Source organism: Topomyia yanbarensis, chromosome 2 (assembly GCF_030247195.1).
Source record: "Topomyia yanbarensis strain Yona2022 chromosome 2, ASM3024719v1, whole genome shotgun sequence".
In the NCBI taxonomy this organism is placed as follows: domain Eukaryota; kingdom Metazoa; phylum Arthropoda; class Insecta; order Diptera; family Culicidae; genus Topomyia; species Topomyia yanbarensis.
In genome coordinates, this window is record NC_080671.1 from 101,419,717 (window position 1) to 101,440,960 (window position 21,244).

General features: G+C 41.0%; 1 protein-coding gene across 4 annotated transcripts in view; it reads right to left on the reverse strand.

Annotated features, from left to right (window-relative positions):
• Window positions 1–394: 394 nt before the first annotated feature.
• LOC131679030 (uncharacterized) overlaps window positions 395–21,244 on the reverse strand; it is a 473,776-nt gene continuing 452,926 nt past the window's right edge. For all 4 annotated transcript variants that reach the window (XM_058959554.1, XM_058959553.1, XM_058959552.1 and 1 more), the window contains exon 4: window positions 395–19,943. In XM_058959554.1, the coding sequence (XP_058815537.1) occupies window positions 18,345–19,943 (1,599 nt within the window). In that variant the 3' untranslated portion in view covers window positions 395–18,344. The remainder of the gene's footprint in view (window positions 19,944–21,244) is intronic.

A 21,244-nucleotide genomic window follows, 5' to 3' on the forward strand; every position in this document is an offset into this window, starting at 1 on the left:
CGCTCTGCTGGGGATGTGAATGTTTCAGTTCCAATTCTACTTTGAAACTCCTATACAAAATAAAACACTCCTGAACATGCCCTAAAACTCCTGCTGGGGAAAGCAAGTTCTAGTTTTAAAATTTTCAGTTTTATTTTATGGACCTGTCAAAATTATGAATCTACAACTGAAACACTCCTGAACATGCTCTAAGAGAATATTTCATGAGGTTAGATTCGAACCTTACGCTTTAAGAATCGGGCGAAGAAGACCACCTAGATTGAGATATCTTAAGTTACACGGAGAATAGGTGCGGGCTTCGCAACGCAATGTATATTTACAACGAACGCTGAGGAATTTCTTTCACACATTTGAAAGGCATTCTTTTTTTTAAACATACTCTTAAGCATATATATTTATCTTTTCTCAAGAAACATTCCAAAATAATGTTGTTACACAATAAAATAATTAATAAAAAGAACTTAAAAGCTAAAACATAAAATATATCAAATTATTTAAAAAAATCTATTTCTCGCGTTTATGTTTCCGTTCTCTCTCCACCATTAATTAAAGCAATTCAAATGTACAGTAGTTCAGTTTTTTTTTGCATTTTTCTCACGCAAATATTCGCTTTTTTTGCTTCAAATAAATTTCACTCTCCAGTGTTTGTATTTCTCTTCATTAAAGGAACAATGTTTATGTTGCTTATATTTATACATAATATACAAAAAATAACGTAAATCTTCACCATAAAAACTATATTAATGATATTGTAGATGCAATGAATTCGAAATGGAAAGGAAAGTATGAAAAACCCCTTCTGAAATGAGCCCAAGGATGAAATGCAACCCCTTATCGGATGAGAACTCTGGAAACTGAAGCCAGATAAGAAAGGTAAATGATTCTCCTTACAGATACGATGATACGCACAGGCCGGAGCTATATATGTGTATATATGTATGTAATGCGAAACTTTGCTCCTCACCGTGTTGAATTGCGGGTATCATCCGTCCTGAATGCAAACTGTTTATATGTAATATCTCGACGAAGTCTTGGTTGTGTACGCGATGCGCTCGGTTGGACTAAAACTGTTGTGTGGTTGTTTGCTGGCTTGTATAGGGTTCTCGAGAGGGTGTGTTTCAAAATTAGTAAACTTTTAATCACAAACTGTTATTTCTACCATCAAAACGTTCCGTTTGTACTTAAACTTCAAACCTTCTACCTGCTACATAGCTACGATTCTATTAGGATGATTTTGGATCCGAGATCCGGCATAACTTAGCGGGGTGGTGTCTAGGTTTTGGAGTTATGTTCTACGGTGCGAACGTTCGAAACACCAATACCGGAGGGGGCGGTTTGTTTAGACACCAACAACATAATCGTTAATATAACAATCATATCCGGTGCAAAGGTTGAGTTAGCCAAATTCGCGCTTCTTAGTTCGATTTCGTGAATATATGGCAAGTAATCTCAGAACTAGGAAAGTGACATTGTATCTTGGGGACAATTATCAAGTTGACTTAGGAGACACAGACGATCGATGCCGGACATATGCCAAACAACCCTCCGGGATCCGTGTTTCGTGCGTTCAGCCTCTCAACACAGTAACTTTGATGCTGGAGGGGATTCTACAACCAATTTTTTGTTTCTGGCGGGGAACACTATCAGTCTGTCTGTCTGTATGCTGCAAAACTCAGAGCCTACTGTTCGATCTACAACATGTTGTTATTCATTAACACAAACCACGCGCATCGGACTCTTGACTCCCAATAAACACTTCATCATCAGTATGTAAATGTAAGTATAAGTGTCAAATTCATTACATTCGTTTTTATTTTGTTTGCCTGTTTTCACTGTGTTTGTTTTTCATTATGCGTAGGTAAATGTTGGTACTCTTAGATTTAATAGTTGTAGATTTTTTTTTCTTCATATTTTCCAAGCTTCTTATGACTCTTATTTTATTGCGGTATGTCAAACCAAAAATTAACTGTTAGAGCCGAGACGTTCTTCCAGGAAAAAAATAATTATTGGGAGAAATTTACATTAGTATCAGTTGCCAAATGTTGGAAAGAGATAGTATCGTTTAATATTCACTTCGTTGGTATCTCGTTTTTAAGTAGATGTCGGACGCCGAAATCGTTGAAGTTGGGCTTTTTAAATAAAAAGAAATAATATTTCGCACAATTTCACAGAAATTAAATTTTAATTTCAAACTGAATTGCTTTTTCGCTATCCGTTTAGTTATTCTTTTCCCAACGTGACTATTTTGGAAGGAAATTAACAACATATAGCTTTAAATATTACTTATTCCTAGGATATTTTCTCTCTTTCATTAATTTCGGAATAATTTGGAACGAAAATTTCAAATTTGTATTGGTTGATTATATTGTTGTTATCGAGTGTTTTCTTTCATGCTTGCGGCATCAGTTCGATTAATACGAAAGGGAAGTAACTTTCAGTTTGTAGACAATTTTGACTTTAATTTTAGTTTGACATATCTTTAGTTAGTTGGCATTGAACTTAATATGTGTTACGTGAGTGTGTGTGTGTGTGTTATTCATCATCATCATCACCCGTCTCGTTCTCGCTGTCTAGTTCAAAATTCTACAGCTCACAACTTTTGCTCGGTAAAACTGGCTCAGAACGAATAGATTTCAGGCATTTCATGGGCAGTTGTCACGTTACTTCCTAACTCTTTGTTAGCCCATAGTAGTGTTAATCTTTTCCTTATCGTTTATGAGCTTCTCAATGTTTTTCGTTTACTTGTGATTTCAAATGCAATACCGTACTCTTATGTAATCAAAGATAATTTTCTGCTGAATTATCGCCTATCGCCTAGGGTCAAAAAAGGTAATATACACGTTTCGAAAAAATGTTCAATGTTCGAAAAAATAGCAACCTACGGTTCACAGACCGATCGCTCTATTCTATTTGTACAAGTTACTACTTTTGCCGATCCGACGTCAAGGTTTATGCAAACGGTTGAATGCATTTTTGAATCGTTCTCCAAAACGCATACGAATGCGTGAACTTTCACTATCAATCAACCTTTTTCGTGTTCCTTTTTTTTTTGTTTATTTTTGTGGTTGTTGTATTTTCATCTTCTCAATAAAAACAATAATATTTGATAACATTATTATTATTAATATTACGATATCGCTTTCCTTCGTTCCTTAACAATTCTGTAACCACGCCGCGCATTGTATGTTTTCTTCATTTCGTTTTTTTTCTGTGTTTGCAATGGGTTGAGGTGGGAGGACACGGAAAACGAATCCTTCACTTGTACTGCACACTTATCTGCTTTTCGGTGCCATGCGCTTCCAAAATCTTTTCAGCTAAATAGCAGACTTGCGTGTGTTTGTGTTTGAGAGAGAATAAGAGTATAGTATCTGTTCTATCGTACCACAATAGATTTGTTAATTCTCCACTCGTTTTAATCGACGTGTACAATAGTGCATTTAGATTATTAGAAAAAAATCAATTCAATACATGCAGCTTTTGTTTTTTTTCGCCTTTTTTATTTGTTTTACCTTAATTCTGAACTCGCAAACGTACTTGGTTTGTTGTAATAATAGTAATAATAATAGTACTAATTATTATGTTTTATCAAAAAAAGAGATTCGAGCTATATTGTAGAATATATTTAGCTTTTCCACTTTTTATATTAATGCTTTTTTAAATACTTAAATATATCATTATCTTTACTGTTATATTCTAACGCTTGCGTTTTCCTTTTTTTCTCACCCTCTGTTACACTTTCACTTTTAAATGCAATTAAATCATACAATTGATTTACTAAGTCGGATATTCTTTTCCGCCCTATCGTTTCCAATCCAATGACATTTGATCATCGTTTATTTGTGTACTTAAATCACTACACCGCTAAATGTAAAGTAACTGCCCAAGTAACAATTGAAGTTTTATAGCATACTACAAGTGCAATCTAAGTTTTATAAGTAGCTATAAAACTACCATAAAACCTATATTGTTACTAGGGTGAATAACTAGTCAAATCAAACCATTCCGTTAACGAAACATGTTTCCCGAATTTCTCCCCCCCAAATGATCGCCAATCGTCGACATCACACAAACTCAAGCGACTACTTGAAGCGTGACTTGTCGACTTCCCTCTACACGCGCTAATACGAGAAAACTGAACGAACTAATTAATTTTCACTACTAGAAAGCTCTAAAACCGAAGATAATTATCCTAGGGAAAATGATCCGTTGCTTTTTGTCTTACATTGCCTAACCAAAAAAAAATCATGATCGTATATCTGCAGGGGCCGAATTTGATTCGAGAGTACCGCACACCCGGTCGGTCACGTGACGTGACCGAGGGACGGTTTTTATTTTTTGTTTATTTTATTAATTGTTTTAAATTTTTGCAGCTACCTCGGAAGGGAGACCTTTTTGAAAGGATTTCCGAGCTGATAATTTAGTTCATATTTTGTTTTAGGATTGCTATACAACGATTGGCTAAAGTGTTTTGCAGATTTTGAGTGTTCTTACTATTTACTAACGTAGAAAATGAGGAGGACGTGAATCGATCAGCGATCATTCCAGAACCGCACGACTGTTTGTTACTTCGAAGGGACTGGTTGTTTTTGTAGTTCTGATTCGATGGGTTACCCGACAGTTACAATATGACAAATTGAATTTATCAAATTAAATAAATTTGTTGCTTGAATTTGATAGACGATATTCGAAGTAAGCTGGTAGAGCAATATTTCTATGAAACTGAAGATAAAAGCAAAAAGATTATAACGACGACACTTTAACACTGGTCAATAATTTCAACTAGTATATTATTCAAAAAGTTAAGCAGCAAACGTAAAAGCAAATGAGCTATAAACGAAAGAAAAAGTAAACAATTTGAGGCTCTAATTTGTGTATCTAAGCCATTTGAATAAATTTGCTAGTTTTCTGTCTTCGTGTCTTCTTTCACTCAAGAATAACTGCAGTGTTTTCCAGGATGGTTTCCGATACTGGCTGTGTAAGGGTTAGAATAAAATTCGTGTCTCGAATTTTGTAATAAGAGGAGATTTTTCTACTTCCGGAATCGAAAAAGTAAAAATCAGAAAAATGGAGATATGAGATTAGTGAATAATAGTGATAATAAAAATGTGGCCAACCATAAAAACTATCCATTTGCAGGACTACATGGATCCTGCCATAAATAGATAGTATTTACCGGTTAAAATTTATTCGCGGATGGTGTAGTTCGCGTGTGAAAATTGTTGCATTTTTAATGTCACCAGCATGACCATCTCATACCAAGTCTCATACACAATCCTGTAATTTCTTTTTTCAGCGATTTCCCGCAAGGCTTTCAATGAATATGGCCATCTTGAAGTATGGTCGATCAGTGTGCTATCTGGTGTTACCGACACTACATGTAACGTGAAACATTTCGGCTCGGGCACCGCAAGCGCTCAATGTTAACTGTCCTGGTGTGACGCTACAGCTATGGAAACAGTAAAAACAGTAAAAACATATCATAGTAGGCGAGGATGAAAATTTAGAATATTTTTTCACTCTGAACGCATAGAACAATCGTTCGAGAAGCTTATTTGAAATTGAGCGTTCAAATTAAGTAAAATAGCAAATAGTTGTGTAGCGAAAATATTTCAATTGTGATAAAATTGTTCTGTGAAGAAACAATCACCTGTAAACTGGGATAAGAAGTAATTTTTCAGGAAATCGGTATTGAAATCCATTACGGTAAAATCAGAACTCCCGGATCGCGGTGTTATCCTGAAATACGGTGCCTCTCCGGAGAATATTATCGTTCTTTTCGCGCCATCAACCAATTTAAACAACACTCTGAAGCAGAATCAAATTATAGAGCAAGGTATGTAATTATTTTTGCGTAGTTTTCTGAGTAAAATTTGCACTTGGCCACACACAGCTCGAGATGTGTCCAACGAGTTCTCGAATTGCTTTCGCTGATCCATTTGCTAGAAAACTTCTGATTTAACAAGTGGTTTGTAGCTGCGGCCAAATTGCAAGACAATTATCGGTAGGGAAATGGTAAGAAGGAGTACATGGAAAAACGTATTCTTTCTGTTGTTAAACCACAAGACTGATTTGTAAAACTTTGTTCTGCTGTCACTACAGCAAGAGGCACACCAGTGGCACCATGACAACGGGGGGTTGAACTAATACTGTTTTCAGTTTTTAAATGATGTTCTTTTCGATTTTAGAATCGAGTCGCCCTAGGTCCATAGAAAGGTGACAGCTCAGAGCGAACCTAGAGCAACACTGATTTAAAAACGAAATCAGCTTTAGAGTCGCCCTAGGCCCGCTCGAAACTGTCATTTTTATATGGATTTAGCGATTATTGGCGCGAACCTCCCTAGTAGCAATTGTGGTTTTATGATAGTTTTATAGCCACTGATAAAACATAAATTCTCGACAAACATATGATTACGGCCTAAAAGCCTACTGTCAACCACCACTTTGCATGGAAATTCCGGATAAACCGTTACATGCCAATCACAGATGTTGGTCGTAAACGAAAGAGAAAAGTTTTCTCTTTCATAAACCGTTGTGAACTGTGTTCGGCTAGTAACGGTTTGTCCGGAATTTCCATTAAAAGTGGATTTTGACAGTTGGCTTTTAGGCCGTAATCATACCCTGTCAAAAAAAATGCGGACGAACATGGTCAGGCGATTTAAACAGTTTGACGTTTAACTCAACTCGCCTGAGCTAATAGCCCCTAGGAACAAATGCAATTTGCGAATGCGATTTAAAGGCGATTTCAACACTTAGACAAATTTTCTGGCGGCTGAAAAGGACTTGGTTGTTTTTCGCGTTTTTCAAACATGGCGGTTCATTTTTGGCTTAAGCTTAAAATAGTTTTTTTTAAACAATTCTCGCGTGTTTTTTGAAAAGGGCCAATAGGCATGCTGTCAAAATTCACTTTGAGGGGAAATTCCGGACAAACCATTAGCCGCAGACTATAAATCTTAGCAGTAGACGAAAGAGAAAACTTTTTTCTTCCATACAATATTAACATCCGTTCTCGGAGAGTTACGGTTTGGCCGCAATTTTCTCTCAAAGTGAATTTTGACAGCATGCTTATTGGCCGTTTACAAAAAAACACGCGTGAATTGGCGTGTTCTCGCTTGTATTTTGTTTGTCTAGTGCACTTCATTTAGCCAACGAATGTGGGAAATTGTGGAATCGTGTGTAAATATAGTGGAACAAGATCTCTGACCTAAACTCTTAATAAAAGTCAGATTGTGGTAAGTTTTGGTGTGCAATGCCAATTTCACCATTGATCCTTCCTATAGTTTGGTGGTGATTACCTAGTGTAGTGATAAGTTTATGTGAGTAGATAATGAATCCGAAAATAAGTATTATTTATAATTTTCATATTAGGCAATTAAGGGCGATTAAATGGCGCGTTCCCTGGGCGATTTAGGGGCGATTAAAGGGCGGGTAGAGCGGCTAAAAAATGACGGCGGCAAATCGCCCAAATGTTGCATTGCATTTGAAATAGCCCCCTAATTGCCAGCAATTTGCTGGCAAATTGAAGGGCAATTAGCGAATCCGAGTTGACAAATAGCCCCCCGTTAGCCAGCAACTTGCCCTTTTTGACTGGGTATGTTTGTCGAGAATTGCACTTCTAGCGTGCTATAAAACTTCAATTATCGCGTGTTTTTTTGTAAACGGCCAATAAGCATACTGTCAAAATTCACTTTGAGAGAAAATTCCAGACAAACCGTAACTCGTCGAGACTGGATGTTAACGTTTTATGAAAGAGAAGTTTTCTCTTTCGTTTCCTGCTGTGATTTATAATCGGCGATAATTCGTTTTTCTAGAATTTCCTCCCAAAGTGAATTTTGACAGTATGCTTATTGGCCCTTTAAAAAAACGCGTGAATTGTTGCTTGGGCTAGAGCGACTTAAATCTAAAAGTGAAATCCGCATAAAATAAATTAATTTTTGTTGATACTAAATTATCGTACCTAGTCTTGTCATTCTTGTTATACTTTTATATTTAAGGGGTTATATACAAAGTTGTGGCGAAAAAGTGAGCTAAGTTCGTGATTTTTTAAAGTGCGTCATACAAATTTTATTTGAAAAAGCGAAAGACAGTTCATTGGTAGTACTATCGAATATAGAAAAACCAAGTTGAATTAAAAAAATTCAAGGTTGTCGGAGTTATGGCCCATCCCCGAAGCGTGTTTTTGGCAGAGGTTTGCGATGAACGCTCTCCAAGCCGAACCGCTCAACTGAAATCCAAAAACTAAAAAGATTATTGAAAAAAAATGTATTGTGATGTACTTAAACAAATCGGTTCCCAATAGAAAATTATTTTCTTGCAAAAAAAACATGTTGACCAAAAAATTAAGTTTTTTGTTAAACACTTTTACCGTTACTTTTACTAAGTCGCTCAAAACAGTGCTTTTGTTAAAGTGTTAAGTTTTTTGGAGTTCCAAATTTTAAACAAAAATTCATTGCGAAGAATCGAATTTTTTTTATGAAAAAGTAACCGTTCAAGTACACGAAAATGTAAATACAAACAATTCAAAAAAAAAAATATGAAGATCGGATGAATAATTTTTCACCGCAAAGGTACTTTTCAAAAAAAAAATTCATTCCGCGATAAATGAGTTTAAAGTTTTGTGTGACAGAAACTTTTTTTCGTGGAAGAACCAGCTCGCTGTAAATGGCTGTAATTTGAAATTTGGTGGATGAAATTTCGCACAGATACTTTCAAAAGCATGTACTTTCAGAATATTCAATATTTTTTTCCGATTTTTTGAGTTTCATACAAAGTTGGCCCCTTAATCTCCCATCGTTTCCGCCAAATTTCATTTTTGTGTTATCTGAGATCTCGTTATAGTTATGTCGTACCTAATGCCGATTTAATTTTACATCATAGTCGCTGCTCTCGATTCGCTCGAAGCTGTCATGTGCACATGAATTTTTTAAACTTTGGAGCAAACCATGTAGCACCCTTACCAATCCTCCATGATTTGACTCAATGTATATTATTACTCCTCCACTAGGTTTACCAATCGTCCTTTTATTTCAAAGGACATGACCTTAATTTTGACGAGCTTAGGAAGCGTTCTTTATTTTACCCCAAATGTCCTTAATTTTAATCTCGAACTTACACTGTTTTCGGTTTTAGAATCGAGTCGCCCTCTGTTCACTCGAATGTTTACAAAATTTATACTAAAGTGACAGTACCTAAAAAGGAAATCAGCGTTAGACATATTTCAAAACAAATCAAGTCAATTCCGAAAGAATGCAACACGGGGTGATTCGGAATGTTGTGATAGCGAATTATCTGGATCAAATGCACTTGATTCAGTTGTGAAAGTTTCGACTCGATAGGTGCAGTCTTTGAAAAGTTTTTCAAGATGGAAGACGAAAAACAAAATTATTCCTACACACTCACTTCGAAAAATCCGACAATGACCTGTCAACCTTAGGCGCATTTTGTTCCAACATCGAGCTACTTGTGCAGCGTCCTGAGTTGTCTTTCCAGTTTTCTTTACCTTCCGCTTGATAATTGCCCAATACTTTTGAATTTGGCAGATTTGCGGGCAGTTTTGAGTCCGCTAATTTTTTGAGCTTTCCTAATTGCTAGTTGAATTTCTGGGCAAATTTATCGTCGTAAACAATCTAGAATTTGCTGGGCACCTTGTACTGTAGCCAGATAAAACTTTTCTCCGGGAGCATGCAGACATGAGTTTTCTACATGGGTGTGTGCAGGATCAATTTTGGAAGTAGAATACTTCTAACATTTCAATACTGGTGTCCCGTTTCAACTAATTCTGTAGAATGAACAGTTAGTGCAAATAACGAAAATAATGGATTTTGTGAAAGAAGTAATTAAGTACTATTCGACCGAGCGAGCTAGCGTTGTTAGCAGGGCTTCTTTGTCGTCAAATGAACTGCACGAATAAGGTATAATCCAGTAGAAAAATTCATCAGTTTACTGAGCATTGCCCATCAAACGCAGATTGTGCGTTGCTTAGCTAGAGTCGTCAATATGGGGGGATGTCATCTGAGAGACTCAATCGAATACGTGAATTTATAAATAGAAGTGCCGCGTGTCCGTTTGTATTATTCGTTGCTCGCCTGCCAAACGAGCAGCATCACGGCTATAACGTCCGGACGGCACAATAAGCGGTTGAACACCGTTAACCATGTTCGAATTTGTATTCGTTACTTTGCTGTGGGCAAAGCTTATTGCGCGCGAGTATAGTGAAAACGAACGAGTATAGTAATGCTATGGTATGGTTCGAGTCGTGTACACTCGATGACTAAAAGGCGAGGCATTCGATACTGTGCGTTAGTGACACTTGACGTGAAGAACGCATTCATGTGCTGTGATGCCATCTCGTTACACCGGCTTAGCCTACCGGTGGGTCTGTACCGGATCCTGGAAAGCTACTTCCAGAACCGCGTACTGCTATACGAGACCGATGCCGATCAGAAAAGGGTTCCTATTACCGCCGGAGTCCCGTAGGGTTCGATCCTAGGCCCGGTGCTATGAAACCTCATGTATGACGGGGCTCTGAGACTGAAGTTCCCTCCTGGGGGCAAAATTGTCGGCTTTGTCGATGACGTAACCTTGGAGGTCTATGGGGAGTCAATCCCTGAGGTATAACTAACTGCAGAACACGCGATCAACACGGTGGAGGAATGGATGAGCGCGAGAGGCCTGGAGCTCGCTCAGCATAAGACGGAGGTAGTTATCGTCAACAACCGCAAGTCGGCACAACATGCAGTTATCCATTTGGGAGAAGTCGTGATCACCTCACAGCGGAGTCTGAAGTGTCTCGGAGTCATTATAGACGACAAGCTGACCTTCGGCAGCCACGTCGACTATACATGCAAGAGAGCGTCGACTGCTGTTGCGGCACTATCGAGGATGATGTCCAACAGCTCAAAGCTGTGCGCCAGTAGACGTAGGCTACTGGCAGGCGCTGCCGTATCTATCCTCAGGTATGGCGGCCCGTCATGGTCAAGAGCACTGAGGGTAACCAGTCACCTACGGAAAGTGGACAGCACCTACCGCGTCATGTGCCTCAGAGTGATATCTGCTTACCGCACGGTATCACACGATGCATCCTGCGTTATAGCGAGCATGATGCCAGTCGGGCTCCGGGCGTTCCGGGAAGACGAGGAGTGCTTCGAGCTACGTGGAACTAGAGGAGCCCGCGAGCGCACCAGGGTGGCCTCGGTCGCCAGATGACAGCGTGAGTGGGATAACTCCACGAAAGGTAGGTGGACCCATCGGCTGATACCTAGCATATCGAGCTTGGTGGGCAGACCCCATGGGGAAGTTCACTTCCATCTGACACAATTCCTGTCAGGCCATGGCTGCTTCCGACAGTCGCGGAGGTCCCCGCCTGCCCTGACTGCCCAGGTGCAGACAAAACTGCCGAACACATACTGTTCGTATGTCCTCGTTTCAAAGTCGAAAGAAGAGCAATGCTCGACGTCTGCGGCTGGGACACAACCCCTGATACCCTTATTCAACGGATGTGACAATCGGTGGAGAAGTGAAACGCAGTCTCGACTGCAACCACCTAGATTGCCTGTAGGCTACAGGGAATTTGGCGCACCGAGCAACAGACGACGGGCACGACTAACTAGTGATTGGTTAGTTGGAGCGAAAAAGGCCTTCTGTAAGTATTTCTAAAGCATGGGCGCACTTTGTTTGTGCTTACTTAAAAGCGGGGGGGGCATATACAACAGCTCGAATTTTTTTTATAGGAGTTTCAAGATGGAATAGGAATGGAAACCATCACATCCCCAGGAAAGCGCTTTGATGTATTATTTTATGTTTCGCATAAAGAGTATTCAGCACACTACACTCAAATTCGATTGACTGGGGAAAATAATTTCTGAACTCGATAATGACCGAAGAACCCGTACAGGAAAGATTTAGTTCTACATTTTTTGTAGTAAATAATTTACTATTAAAGTAATAACAGTTCTTGCAAATATCACTTTGGAGAAAATTTTTGTTTTGAAGTACTTGCACATTCCAAAACACTGCATGTCTTTTTTCGAATTCGATGAACAAAGATTGATAATTTGGTTTACCAAATCTAAAAAAAAATCCCATCAACTTACTTAAACTTTCCGATGATAATTTACGGCAGAAGTTAGTAGGAAAAGACAAATGTATTCTACTTCATTGCGGTTATTTCGCTGGCATTACCCACCCATCCTTTTTTTCTCGTCTTCCATCTAGCACAAGTTTTGACTGATCGTATCAGGACGAAACTTTTCCCACTGATAAACGTGTATTTTCCATGCAGCTCGCTGTTAGGCCGATGACAAGCTGAAGCGAAAAGCGAAGCGTTTGCGGACGCGTCTGATCACTTTACATGGTGTTTCCGCGTTCGCCCCGCTTTTACTATGACAGTATTACGCGTTCTACATGCACACACCAAAGAGATAGGTCAAACGCATTCGCTTCGCTTACCGCTACCGCTTCGCAAATCGCGTAAGCATGTCATCGGCCTTAGAACTTTCCAAATCTGATCATCAGTAGAGACCATTGCTACAGAATTAATTAAGATTTTCGCATACTAAGAGCTACACGTTTTAACATTTGATTTAATGTAACTAAAATTAATAAACTCCACCAAACAAAATATGCTGTGTTATATAGCGGTACTTTCCGAGCCGCTGCTTGACCGGAATGATATTTGGTGCGCTCTTTGTTTACTTGGCTGATCAGCTGTCCCTTAGAAAACCTGTGAACAGCTGCTCAGCCAAGTAAACAAAGAGCGCCCCAAATGTCATTTCAGTTGAGCTGGGGCTCGGAAAGTACCGCTATAGCACATTGCAGGAAAATGTGTAACCTCACATTTCTAACAGTTCAGAGATCTTGTTTACATGGACTAACAAAATTTTGGATTTCACCCAGTACAAAAAACTTAGTTCGAATTGATTTTAATTCTAACACCATGTAAACAAGCTCGATGAACTGTCATTTTTTCGAGCATTTTACTCAGATGACGTCATCTTGCATGGAAAATTGCGTTTTCATCACTTCAACAAGAAGCACGTATTCTCTTTATTCTGCCCTAATCACTAATCTGCGTCTGGCTATGAGTCCAGCAAAGAAAAAACGAAATTTTTTTATATCGTGATACATTCGTCTCGAAATCGTAGTGTAGGCGTTATTTTCATTTGACGCGTGCCAAATCATTGTTCCCTGCAGAAGTTGACCTGGCGCTTTACGGTCGAATTGTTGCTCGTTCGTGAGGAGCTCTGGCGCAAGGGCCACGATCAGATTATTGATCGAAGACAATCAGCACGGACTAATTCGTACATCACGATCGGCCAAAGAAGCCTGGACAGCGCTGCAAAATTATCACCAAAAGACGAGCCTCATGTCGAAAGTGTCATGGCCAAAAACCGATTTGCGATAAACGTTTCGGAGACGGCAACGATGTGGCGGAAAATCTATTTGAGAAGGAGGAGCTGTTGGTCTCGTTTGATCAACGCCAGTCAGGAGCTCAAGAAGAATCTTACTGTCGCGATGATTTTAAAAAGTCCCCCCGGCTCGTACGATACCCTTACTACGGCACTCGGAAGCCGATCGGATGACGACCTCACAATGGAGCTCGTCAAAAGAAAGCTGATTTTGGTCTTCCCTACCGATTCACAGAAGAGCAAGGGAAAACTACCGATATTTTCTTATTCCTACCGAAAACTACCGATTTTTATTGATTTTGGACACATCCTACTCAACATTCATTTTTGAGTTGGATTTAGTCTGAGATCTGCATTTTTATTTTATTTTACAATTCTATGTCAACACTACGTTTTTGGGACAACAACCCTGCCTACCGATAACTACCGATAAACTTTTAGTGACCTTACCGATATTATGGAATTCGTTCTGGCCACCCTGGTCGGCAGCGACAAAAACAACAAAAAGCAAAAGCAAGTTGTAAGATGATCCGCTATTCGGAGAAGGAAACAAAATCTCGAAAAAACTACAAACAAGAAGGAGACAGTTTCATTCGCAGTCGCTACAGGAGGAGTAATGAATGGCGGCACAGCAAAGCCGTGGGTCGTCGATTCCGGTGCTACTAGGCACACAGTGACAGATCAAATGCTGTTTTCGGTTTTAGAATCTAAAAACGAAATCAGCAAAAGACATTTCCGAGAGCTGCGCGAAAGTAAAATTTTTGTTAACTTACTGGACGGTAAACAAGCGAATGTTTGCGGAGAAGGTTCCTGTGTCGTCGAGTGCGTTGATGAAGAAGGACATCGTCATGAAATGAACATTAGTTTGGCGAATCTGTTGTCTGTACCGGCACTAGTCCAGGAACAAGCTACAGCTGTTTTTGACACATCCGGTTGTAGGATTCTTCGTGGAAACACTACCATTGCTGTGGCGCGTTTAAAAGAGGGGGTTTGTACCAGATTAAACATCATACGGTAGAAGTGTCGTCGGTTAGTGGTTACCGATACTTTATGACTATGATCATAGCTGGTGATATAGCTCTTGACAGAGAAGTCGGAAGTTGCCGCGAAGATCGAAGAGTATGGTCAGTACGTCAAAACTCTTTGGGCGAAACCAAAGAAAATCCGCTCTGATCAGGGCGGTGCATATAGCGGAAAGCAACTGCGTATGTTCTATAAGCGAGAGGGGGTTTCAGCTCAATGTACCGTGGAATACAGCCCTGAGCAAAACGGCATCGCGGATCAAAAAAAATCGTTACCTTGTGGAAATGGAGCGTAGAATGCTTTTGATGCACAGCCAGATCAACGTTATTGGACAGAAACTCTAAACACGGCAGCATACCTCCAGAACGTGTTGCCAACGAAACCCGTCGATGTTACGCCGTTCGAGTTTAGGACTAGCGTTCATCCTGCCCTCACCACTTATACAGTAAAGGGAAAGTTACGGCGGATAGCCTAGAACAAAGTTTCAATAGCCTACCGATCGCCAGCATCTAGTTTAACCCGCCTAGCCGCCTTTTAGTTTACTGGGTAAGGTCGATCACCTAAAGAGGAAGAAACTGGAAGCCACAGCATAAAAGTTGGCATTTGTGGTTTCATCGGAGCATAAAGCTTATCGCTTCCTGGACAAGTCCATATGTCCTATTCTTACAGTCACGTCACCTAGTGACTAGAAGAAAATTTCCCTCTAGTCACTAAGTCACGGGGCTGTGAGAATAGGGTCCGAAAAGTCTACGTGAACTGAGAGGCCAAGTTCGTCGAAAATGATACGACAAGCGATTCAACGGAGGAGCCCACCGATGGTAAGAGAGGTGAGGAAATTCCGTTCGATATTGGTTTCAAAAGCAATCCAACCTTACCATATGCTTAACCGGAAGCGGAGGATGCCAAAGATCATGATTCAGCCGTCGAGAACGTGAATGATGAGTTTGAAGGTTTTAGAGACAATGAGCCACCCCTCCTCGGCGAAGGTGATATTGAGTCGACCGAACCGAGAAAATCGACACGTCAAACGAAAGATATTCCCCCTGTACGATATCGTCATGTCACTGGCGTGAGGAAGCATGCAAGCGAAGAACCCCAAAGCTACTCCGCAGCTATTGAAAGCCCCGATGCGGCCGCTTGGCAGGTTGCGAGGCGGGAGGAGATAGAAACCAAGAAAACGACGCGAGATACCCACAGCAACCATCAAATTATTCGGAACAACATTGATAACAACGCTCACGTGCGAGGAACGATTGAAGATGTAAAACGGCGCTCTTTCACAAGGACGTGTTCGTCAAAGAACATAAATTTGAGAGCATCTTCTTCAACTTTACTGCTCAGTACTAACAAGAGTTTGCGATTCGACCGAAACTGAAAAAAGGGCTCCCGGTGCAATACGACGATTGCCGATCTACGTATAAGTTGCCTCCAAACTTAGAGAAGCAGTTAGAGAGTCACCGAACGAGGGGAACGAGCTGCAACAACCGCTCTCAACAAAACAATCAAGCTATGCAAGAAAACCTGCATTGAGGAGCTTTACCACAAAGCCAACGCGAATCCAAGGGAAACGCCTACACTACACAGTCGCCATGGCGAAGATAAAGGCCCCAGCTGTGCGACTTAAAAGATGCTTGCCAGCTTAGAGCAAATGAAGGTTGACTTTTATCGTAGCATGAGCTTGCGATTTGGTCGCTTCCACTGTACACTAAGGAGGATGATTATGAAGAAGAAGCCAATAGCTAACAAAGAACAGATCGAGATAGCGAAAGTCAGGAGTGTGAAGATGGCCACAGGACTATACTGAATCCGAAACGTACTTCTTAAAACAACGATACAGGGCAACCCGAATATATTCAGGATAGAAGTTGAAAAAATGCATCGATTTAAGTAGCTATCCCCGATAGAAAAATTCGGTGTGGCAAGCGATCCGTTCATGTGGTATCAAAAGGGCATTGTTTTTCACAATAGTCAATGGTAAAGATTACTAGCTCCGAAAACGTTGATTTTGTCGAAAAAATGACATAATCCTCTCTACTGCCCCGAGCTGCACCTCATTCAAAGGTACTGAGCAATAATTAAACGGTATTTGAGTAACGTTAGGAGAGCAGTCTATTCCATCCAAAACGTAACCACTAATATTGTGAAGAATCTCATGAATAGCACCAAGAGAAATGTTTGGCAATTTTTCAAGAAATATAAATGACTTACATCGAACGTAGTCCTCAAATAACATTGTATTCTATGGTTATTAAATAAACTATTGATTTTCATGTCGTAATGAAACACGATTTTCAAACTTGTGAATTTCAACAAATCGGAAGAAACTATAATTATTACCAGCCAAAATATTTCGAATCCTAACTCTCGACCATGCTCACCGGAATTCTTTTCGCAAATAACATTCAATTGATACCAGCTCATACTGCTCCGCGATAGTCCACAGAATTTTGTGTTGAGGCACACCCCAAAAAACTTAAATTCGCGAAAATCGGGGTATCCTCATCCGCTCCCTTTCCAGACCCTGCTATGCGTTATCAGTGGCATTATCTATTAGTTATGTTTATGTGACTGTATCAATATTTCAATTTAGCATTCAACGAACCTATCCCTACCCTAACCTATAGTTTTATCTTAATTAGTATTTCCCGGCGCTTGACACCTTTATCTCGTTCTGTTTCTCCATCTCTTAATCGACCCATATTTCGCTCTGACGGACGACCTATCAGACACGAGACGCAGCAACACGATGTTTTCTTCCTCAGTTTCCGGTGAATATCGTTGTCAACGATATTTCAACTTATCTGGTGGACTATAGACAATGAACAGGTTCATGCATATATAAGCTGAGTGAAGAAAATATCGTGTTTGGTCCAATAATATACCTATCTGAAAGCAATTTGGATGCACTCCCAGAACGTTTGTTGTGTAGGTATTAGAGTAGAAATATCAGAAACAGACAATTGTTCCATCATGGAGCATAGCAAAGTCGGGTAAGGGATTCGGACCCCCAGTGTTTAGTGTAACTGTCAGTAGCCCATCGAATTACGATACAATCCTGCATTGCTAACACTACGTTGTTGCAGCTTTTGTCATCCGATTTTATTTCCTTTAGTTCTGTTTCTTGTATGTATGCATTTCAAGGATGCACAACACGGATAAAAAAAATCAACGGGTTGGTCAACGCGGGTTAAGGATGCTTAGGTACTATGAATAATCCTCTCTTTTCGTCATTCACTCAGCGTTTAAATCAAACATTGTGTGTTCTGGTTGTCTGTTATCGGAACTATCAATTCTGGTTATGGTCATCCTAGCTTTCCTTTTGTTTGTCTAAAAAAAAAACTTAAAAACTGTCTTCTACAACTAGGGGAGAAATATGAAAATATAGATTGCTATAAAAATCACATCTTAGTATACGCAAAATACCGGAAGAATGGGCAACCTGTCAGGAACTGGGGTTCTGGGGGTAACGAAGGAAAACTGGGCTCGAATATAAACGTTGCAGAAGCGAAAAAATATGTATAAAAAATAATCAACAAAAATGGTTCCTTTTCCTTTGTTTGCGTCCCTTGAGCGCGAGTCTTATCTGCCTAGTTGTTGCTTATCCTCGTGGTTCGTCGATTGATTCTGTTGATGATGGTGGTATTTAATGATCACGTTTGAGGTACCACCGCCTCCTCCTCCTCCTCCGACAATGGCGTTGGTGTTGGTGTTGGGGCTGCTGCAGCCGCTAGTTGTGCCGCTCTTACAGTTGACGATCTTAACTTGCTTGCCGTTGTTGATTACAATCGCACCGACAGCAGCTGACGACGTTCCAGACACGGCTACCACTGACGATGATGACGACGACGAAGACGATAATGTTGATGATGCTGCTGCTGCTGCTGAAGAAGAAGATGAAGCATTGTTGCTGGATACTGATCATGAGTTCTGCTTAACCACGATCACACCCGGTCGACTTTGTTGATGCTGCTGGAGGATTTGGGATGCGGTCTGTTGAGCAGATGCGGATGAAGGGGATGAACTGCAACTGATTGTTGGGGTGATTGAAACGGAAACGATCGCAGGATTGCTGATAGTGCTGGCATTGTTCGCACTGTTCGAAGATGATGAAGCAGCAGTAGCAGCAGCTGCGGAGGAGGAGGTAATGGAGGTGACTGACGGGGAACAGGTACCAACCGGGGGTGCCGTTCGGAACTTCAGGTAGGGCTCCAGTTGGCTTTGGCGCTGATCGCGTTCCTTCTGCTGATGTTTGCTAGAGGTTGTGAGAGCAAGAGGAACTTCCTGCACTTGACGGGGATGGGCAGTTGAAGCTTGACTTTGCTGTTGATGACCACCGGGAACGACGGCATCAAATGCATCTCCCTCGAGATGCCTGATAGCTTCGACTATCGTTTCCAGATTGTGACGACAGGTGTTGATGCGTGATGCTGCCTGTTGCTGCTGTGAGGTTACCAGCTTACTGCTCGATAGATGGGACAGATGATCATCGCTGACAACGATGGATGAGGGCGAATCTATGCGTTCAACTTCTACCTTCGGTTCGGCTTTGATTGCTGCCTCAAGGATGGTTGGGTAGCGATTCTTTTTCGGAGGGAGCGTTACAACTGTTTCAATTGTTGGTGATCGTGACCGTGATCGTTTGATGAACACCTTTTCTTCTTTTATTGGAACGATCGTTGACTTTTGAATGGGGTTCGGCATCATTTCTTCGATGATTTCCGGAGTGCAGACAACCAGCTGCTTCTTGCCTAGCACCACAGCATCCAATTCGATCAATTGGACGTTTTCAATTTCCTTACCAACTTTTCCAGTCATTGGCTTTTGGATGGTGGACACAGTAATTTCCTCGTAAGTTTCTCTCGCGTCAGACATATCCGGATGGTCCTGGTATAGTACCCGGGCCGGGTAGATCTGCCGTTCCAAGGCCTTCAACCTATCTTCAAAAACAGCCTTCTGCCGTCGCTCGATTTCCAGCTGGTGCTTCATGTCCAAATAATCCTTGGCTGAGACGTTGAAAGTGCCACAAGCCCGGCCGTTTACCGTGGTTGCAACGAGGGTTTGTCCGGTAGCATTGTTCACGACCTGCATGAGACTAACCGGTTCCGGTGACATGGAACCCAACCCTTCATCGGATGAATCCGACACCGGTTGAACCGTCATGATGGCGTCAATTTTACGTTTCTTGGCAACCGTGGCCACCAGAACTTGCCCCTGGTTTGTTCCTCCTCCCGTCGCAACTGTTCCTGGAGGAGCAGGAGGAAGAGCAACCGTCGTATTGGCTACCGTTGCCGTTGCTGTTGCTGCTGCTGCTGCTGCCGGTACTGTTGCTGTTGTCAGTACAGTGGTAGCTCCCGGAACAGTTTGGGTTGTCGCTTGTTGGAGTTCAGCAGCCGCAACCGCTCCATTGTGGTCTTGCTGATCGAGCAATCGCTTTAGCTGACAGTTTTGCGACAGGAGACGCGTCTTCTCTTGCTCCAGAGCGTAGATGTACTCGGCTGTTTGTTGAAGGATCGCAGCCTGTTGAGAGAAGAAGGAAAATAACGGAATTAATGGTCGATATTTTCTGGTGTGTTGTAGGGAGTTGTTATTGACAGGTTAGAATTTTTTCAACAAAGCGTCCTTATGAATGGAGCCGTTAAGTTCGAGCCAGAGGTTCCGATTTTAGAGGCTTCCCGTCGAAGCGTTTTTCAGATTTAGAAATTTAGTTATGAAGTAAAACTATTTGAATGGACTAAAGCAGACGCTACATGAAACAAGAATATTGTAATTAAAATATTGACAAGCCTACCTTAATACATCAATCCTACAGCATCAATCTTTTCAAGATGCCCTCACACCATCAATATTTGCGGCCCTATTCTGCGCGGCGTGTGACGTGAGACGACTAATCTTACCTCACTCTAAGTGACTTTTTTCACCCAATTCTGAAGAGTCACTTCGGGTGACGTGAGACACCCATTTAACCGCAATGGGGAATCTCACATCACCCGAGTCGACTCTCAGAGTAGGATGAGAAAAGTCACGTAAAGTGAGGTGAGATTAGTCGTCACACGCCGCGGAGAATAGGGCCGTTGGTTTATTGTCAATATTTCTTGCTGTGTAGGGTCCGCTTAACGATCGCACGGTAATTAATTTTTAGATAATTCATCGAATCCGACTCTAACTTAGTGACAAGTAGTAGTTGGTTTGTAGCCCGAAAATTCGATCAAAAACCTATCCGGGGATCCTGTTTGATCGCGGATTGGAACAATCCAACGCCCAACGGTAAACTTTCCGTTGTAAATATCTCTACAAATCTGAATCCGCACAGCATCAGTGAGCCATTCGCACAGCCATGCTTCAGCTGCGAGTGCAATCAACAAGCACCAAACCCCAGGCGACAGAAAGTGCAGTGTATAAACATTGAAGACGATAAAATTTATTTATGCTCGCCTCTCGAATAAAACTGCAATGTTTATTAATACATTAACCAACAGGGTGACGCTCTTCGATGCATACCAGGCGAGCGTCGGTAAACCAGTCCCCGCGTATGACAGAGTTTGAGTGAGGATTACTGGTCCCAGACACACCGGGGGAAGGGTTCGGGTGGGCTTTGCTGAGTTCTAGAGTGTAGATTGGTTTATGCAAATAAATGCACGCCTCCTCGTATCACCATCTGCCTCTGTATGTAAAAGAATTAATGCATTATGATCGCGAGGGGTTCACCATCAAGGTCTTTGGTACATCAATTTTTTTCCAATCCGATCCGGCGAGTGGAGACGCATAGTATTGGGTTAGAAAGTTACTGTTACGTTAATAAGACGTGAAACTTTTGCTAA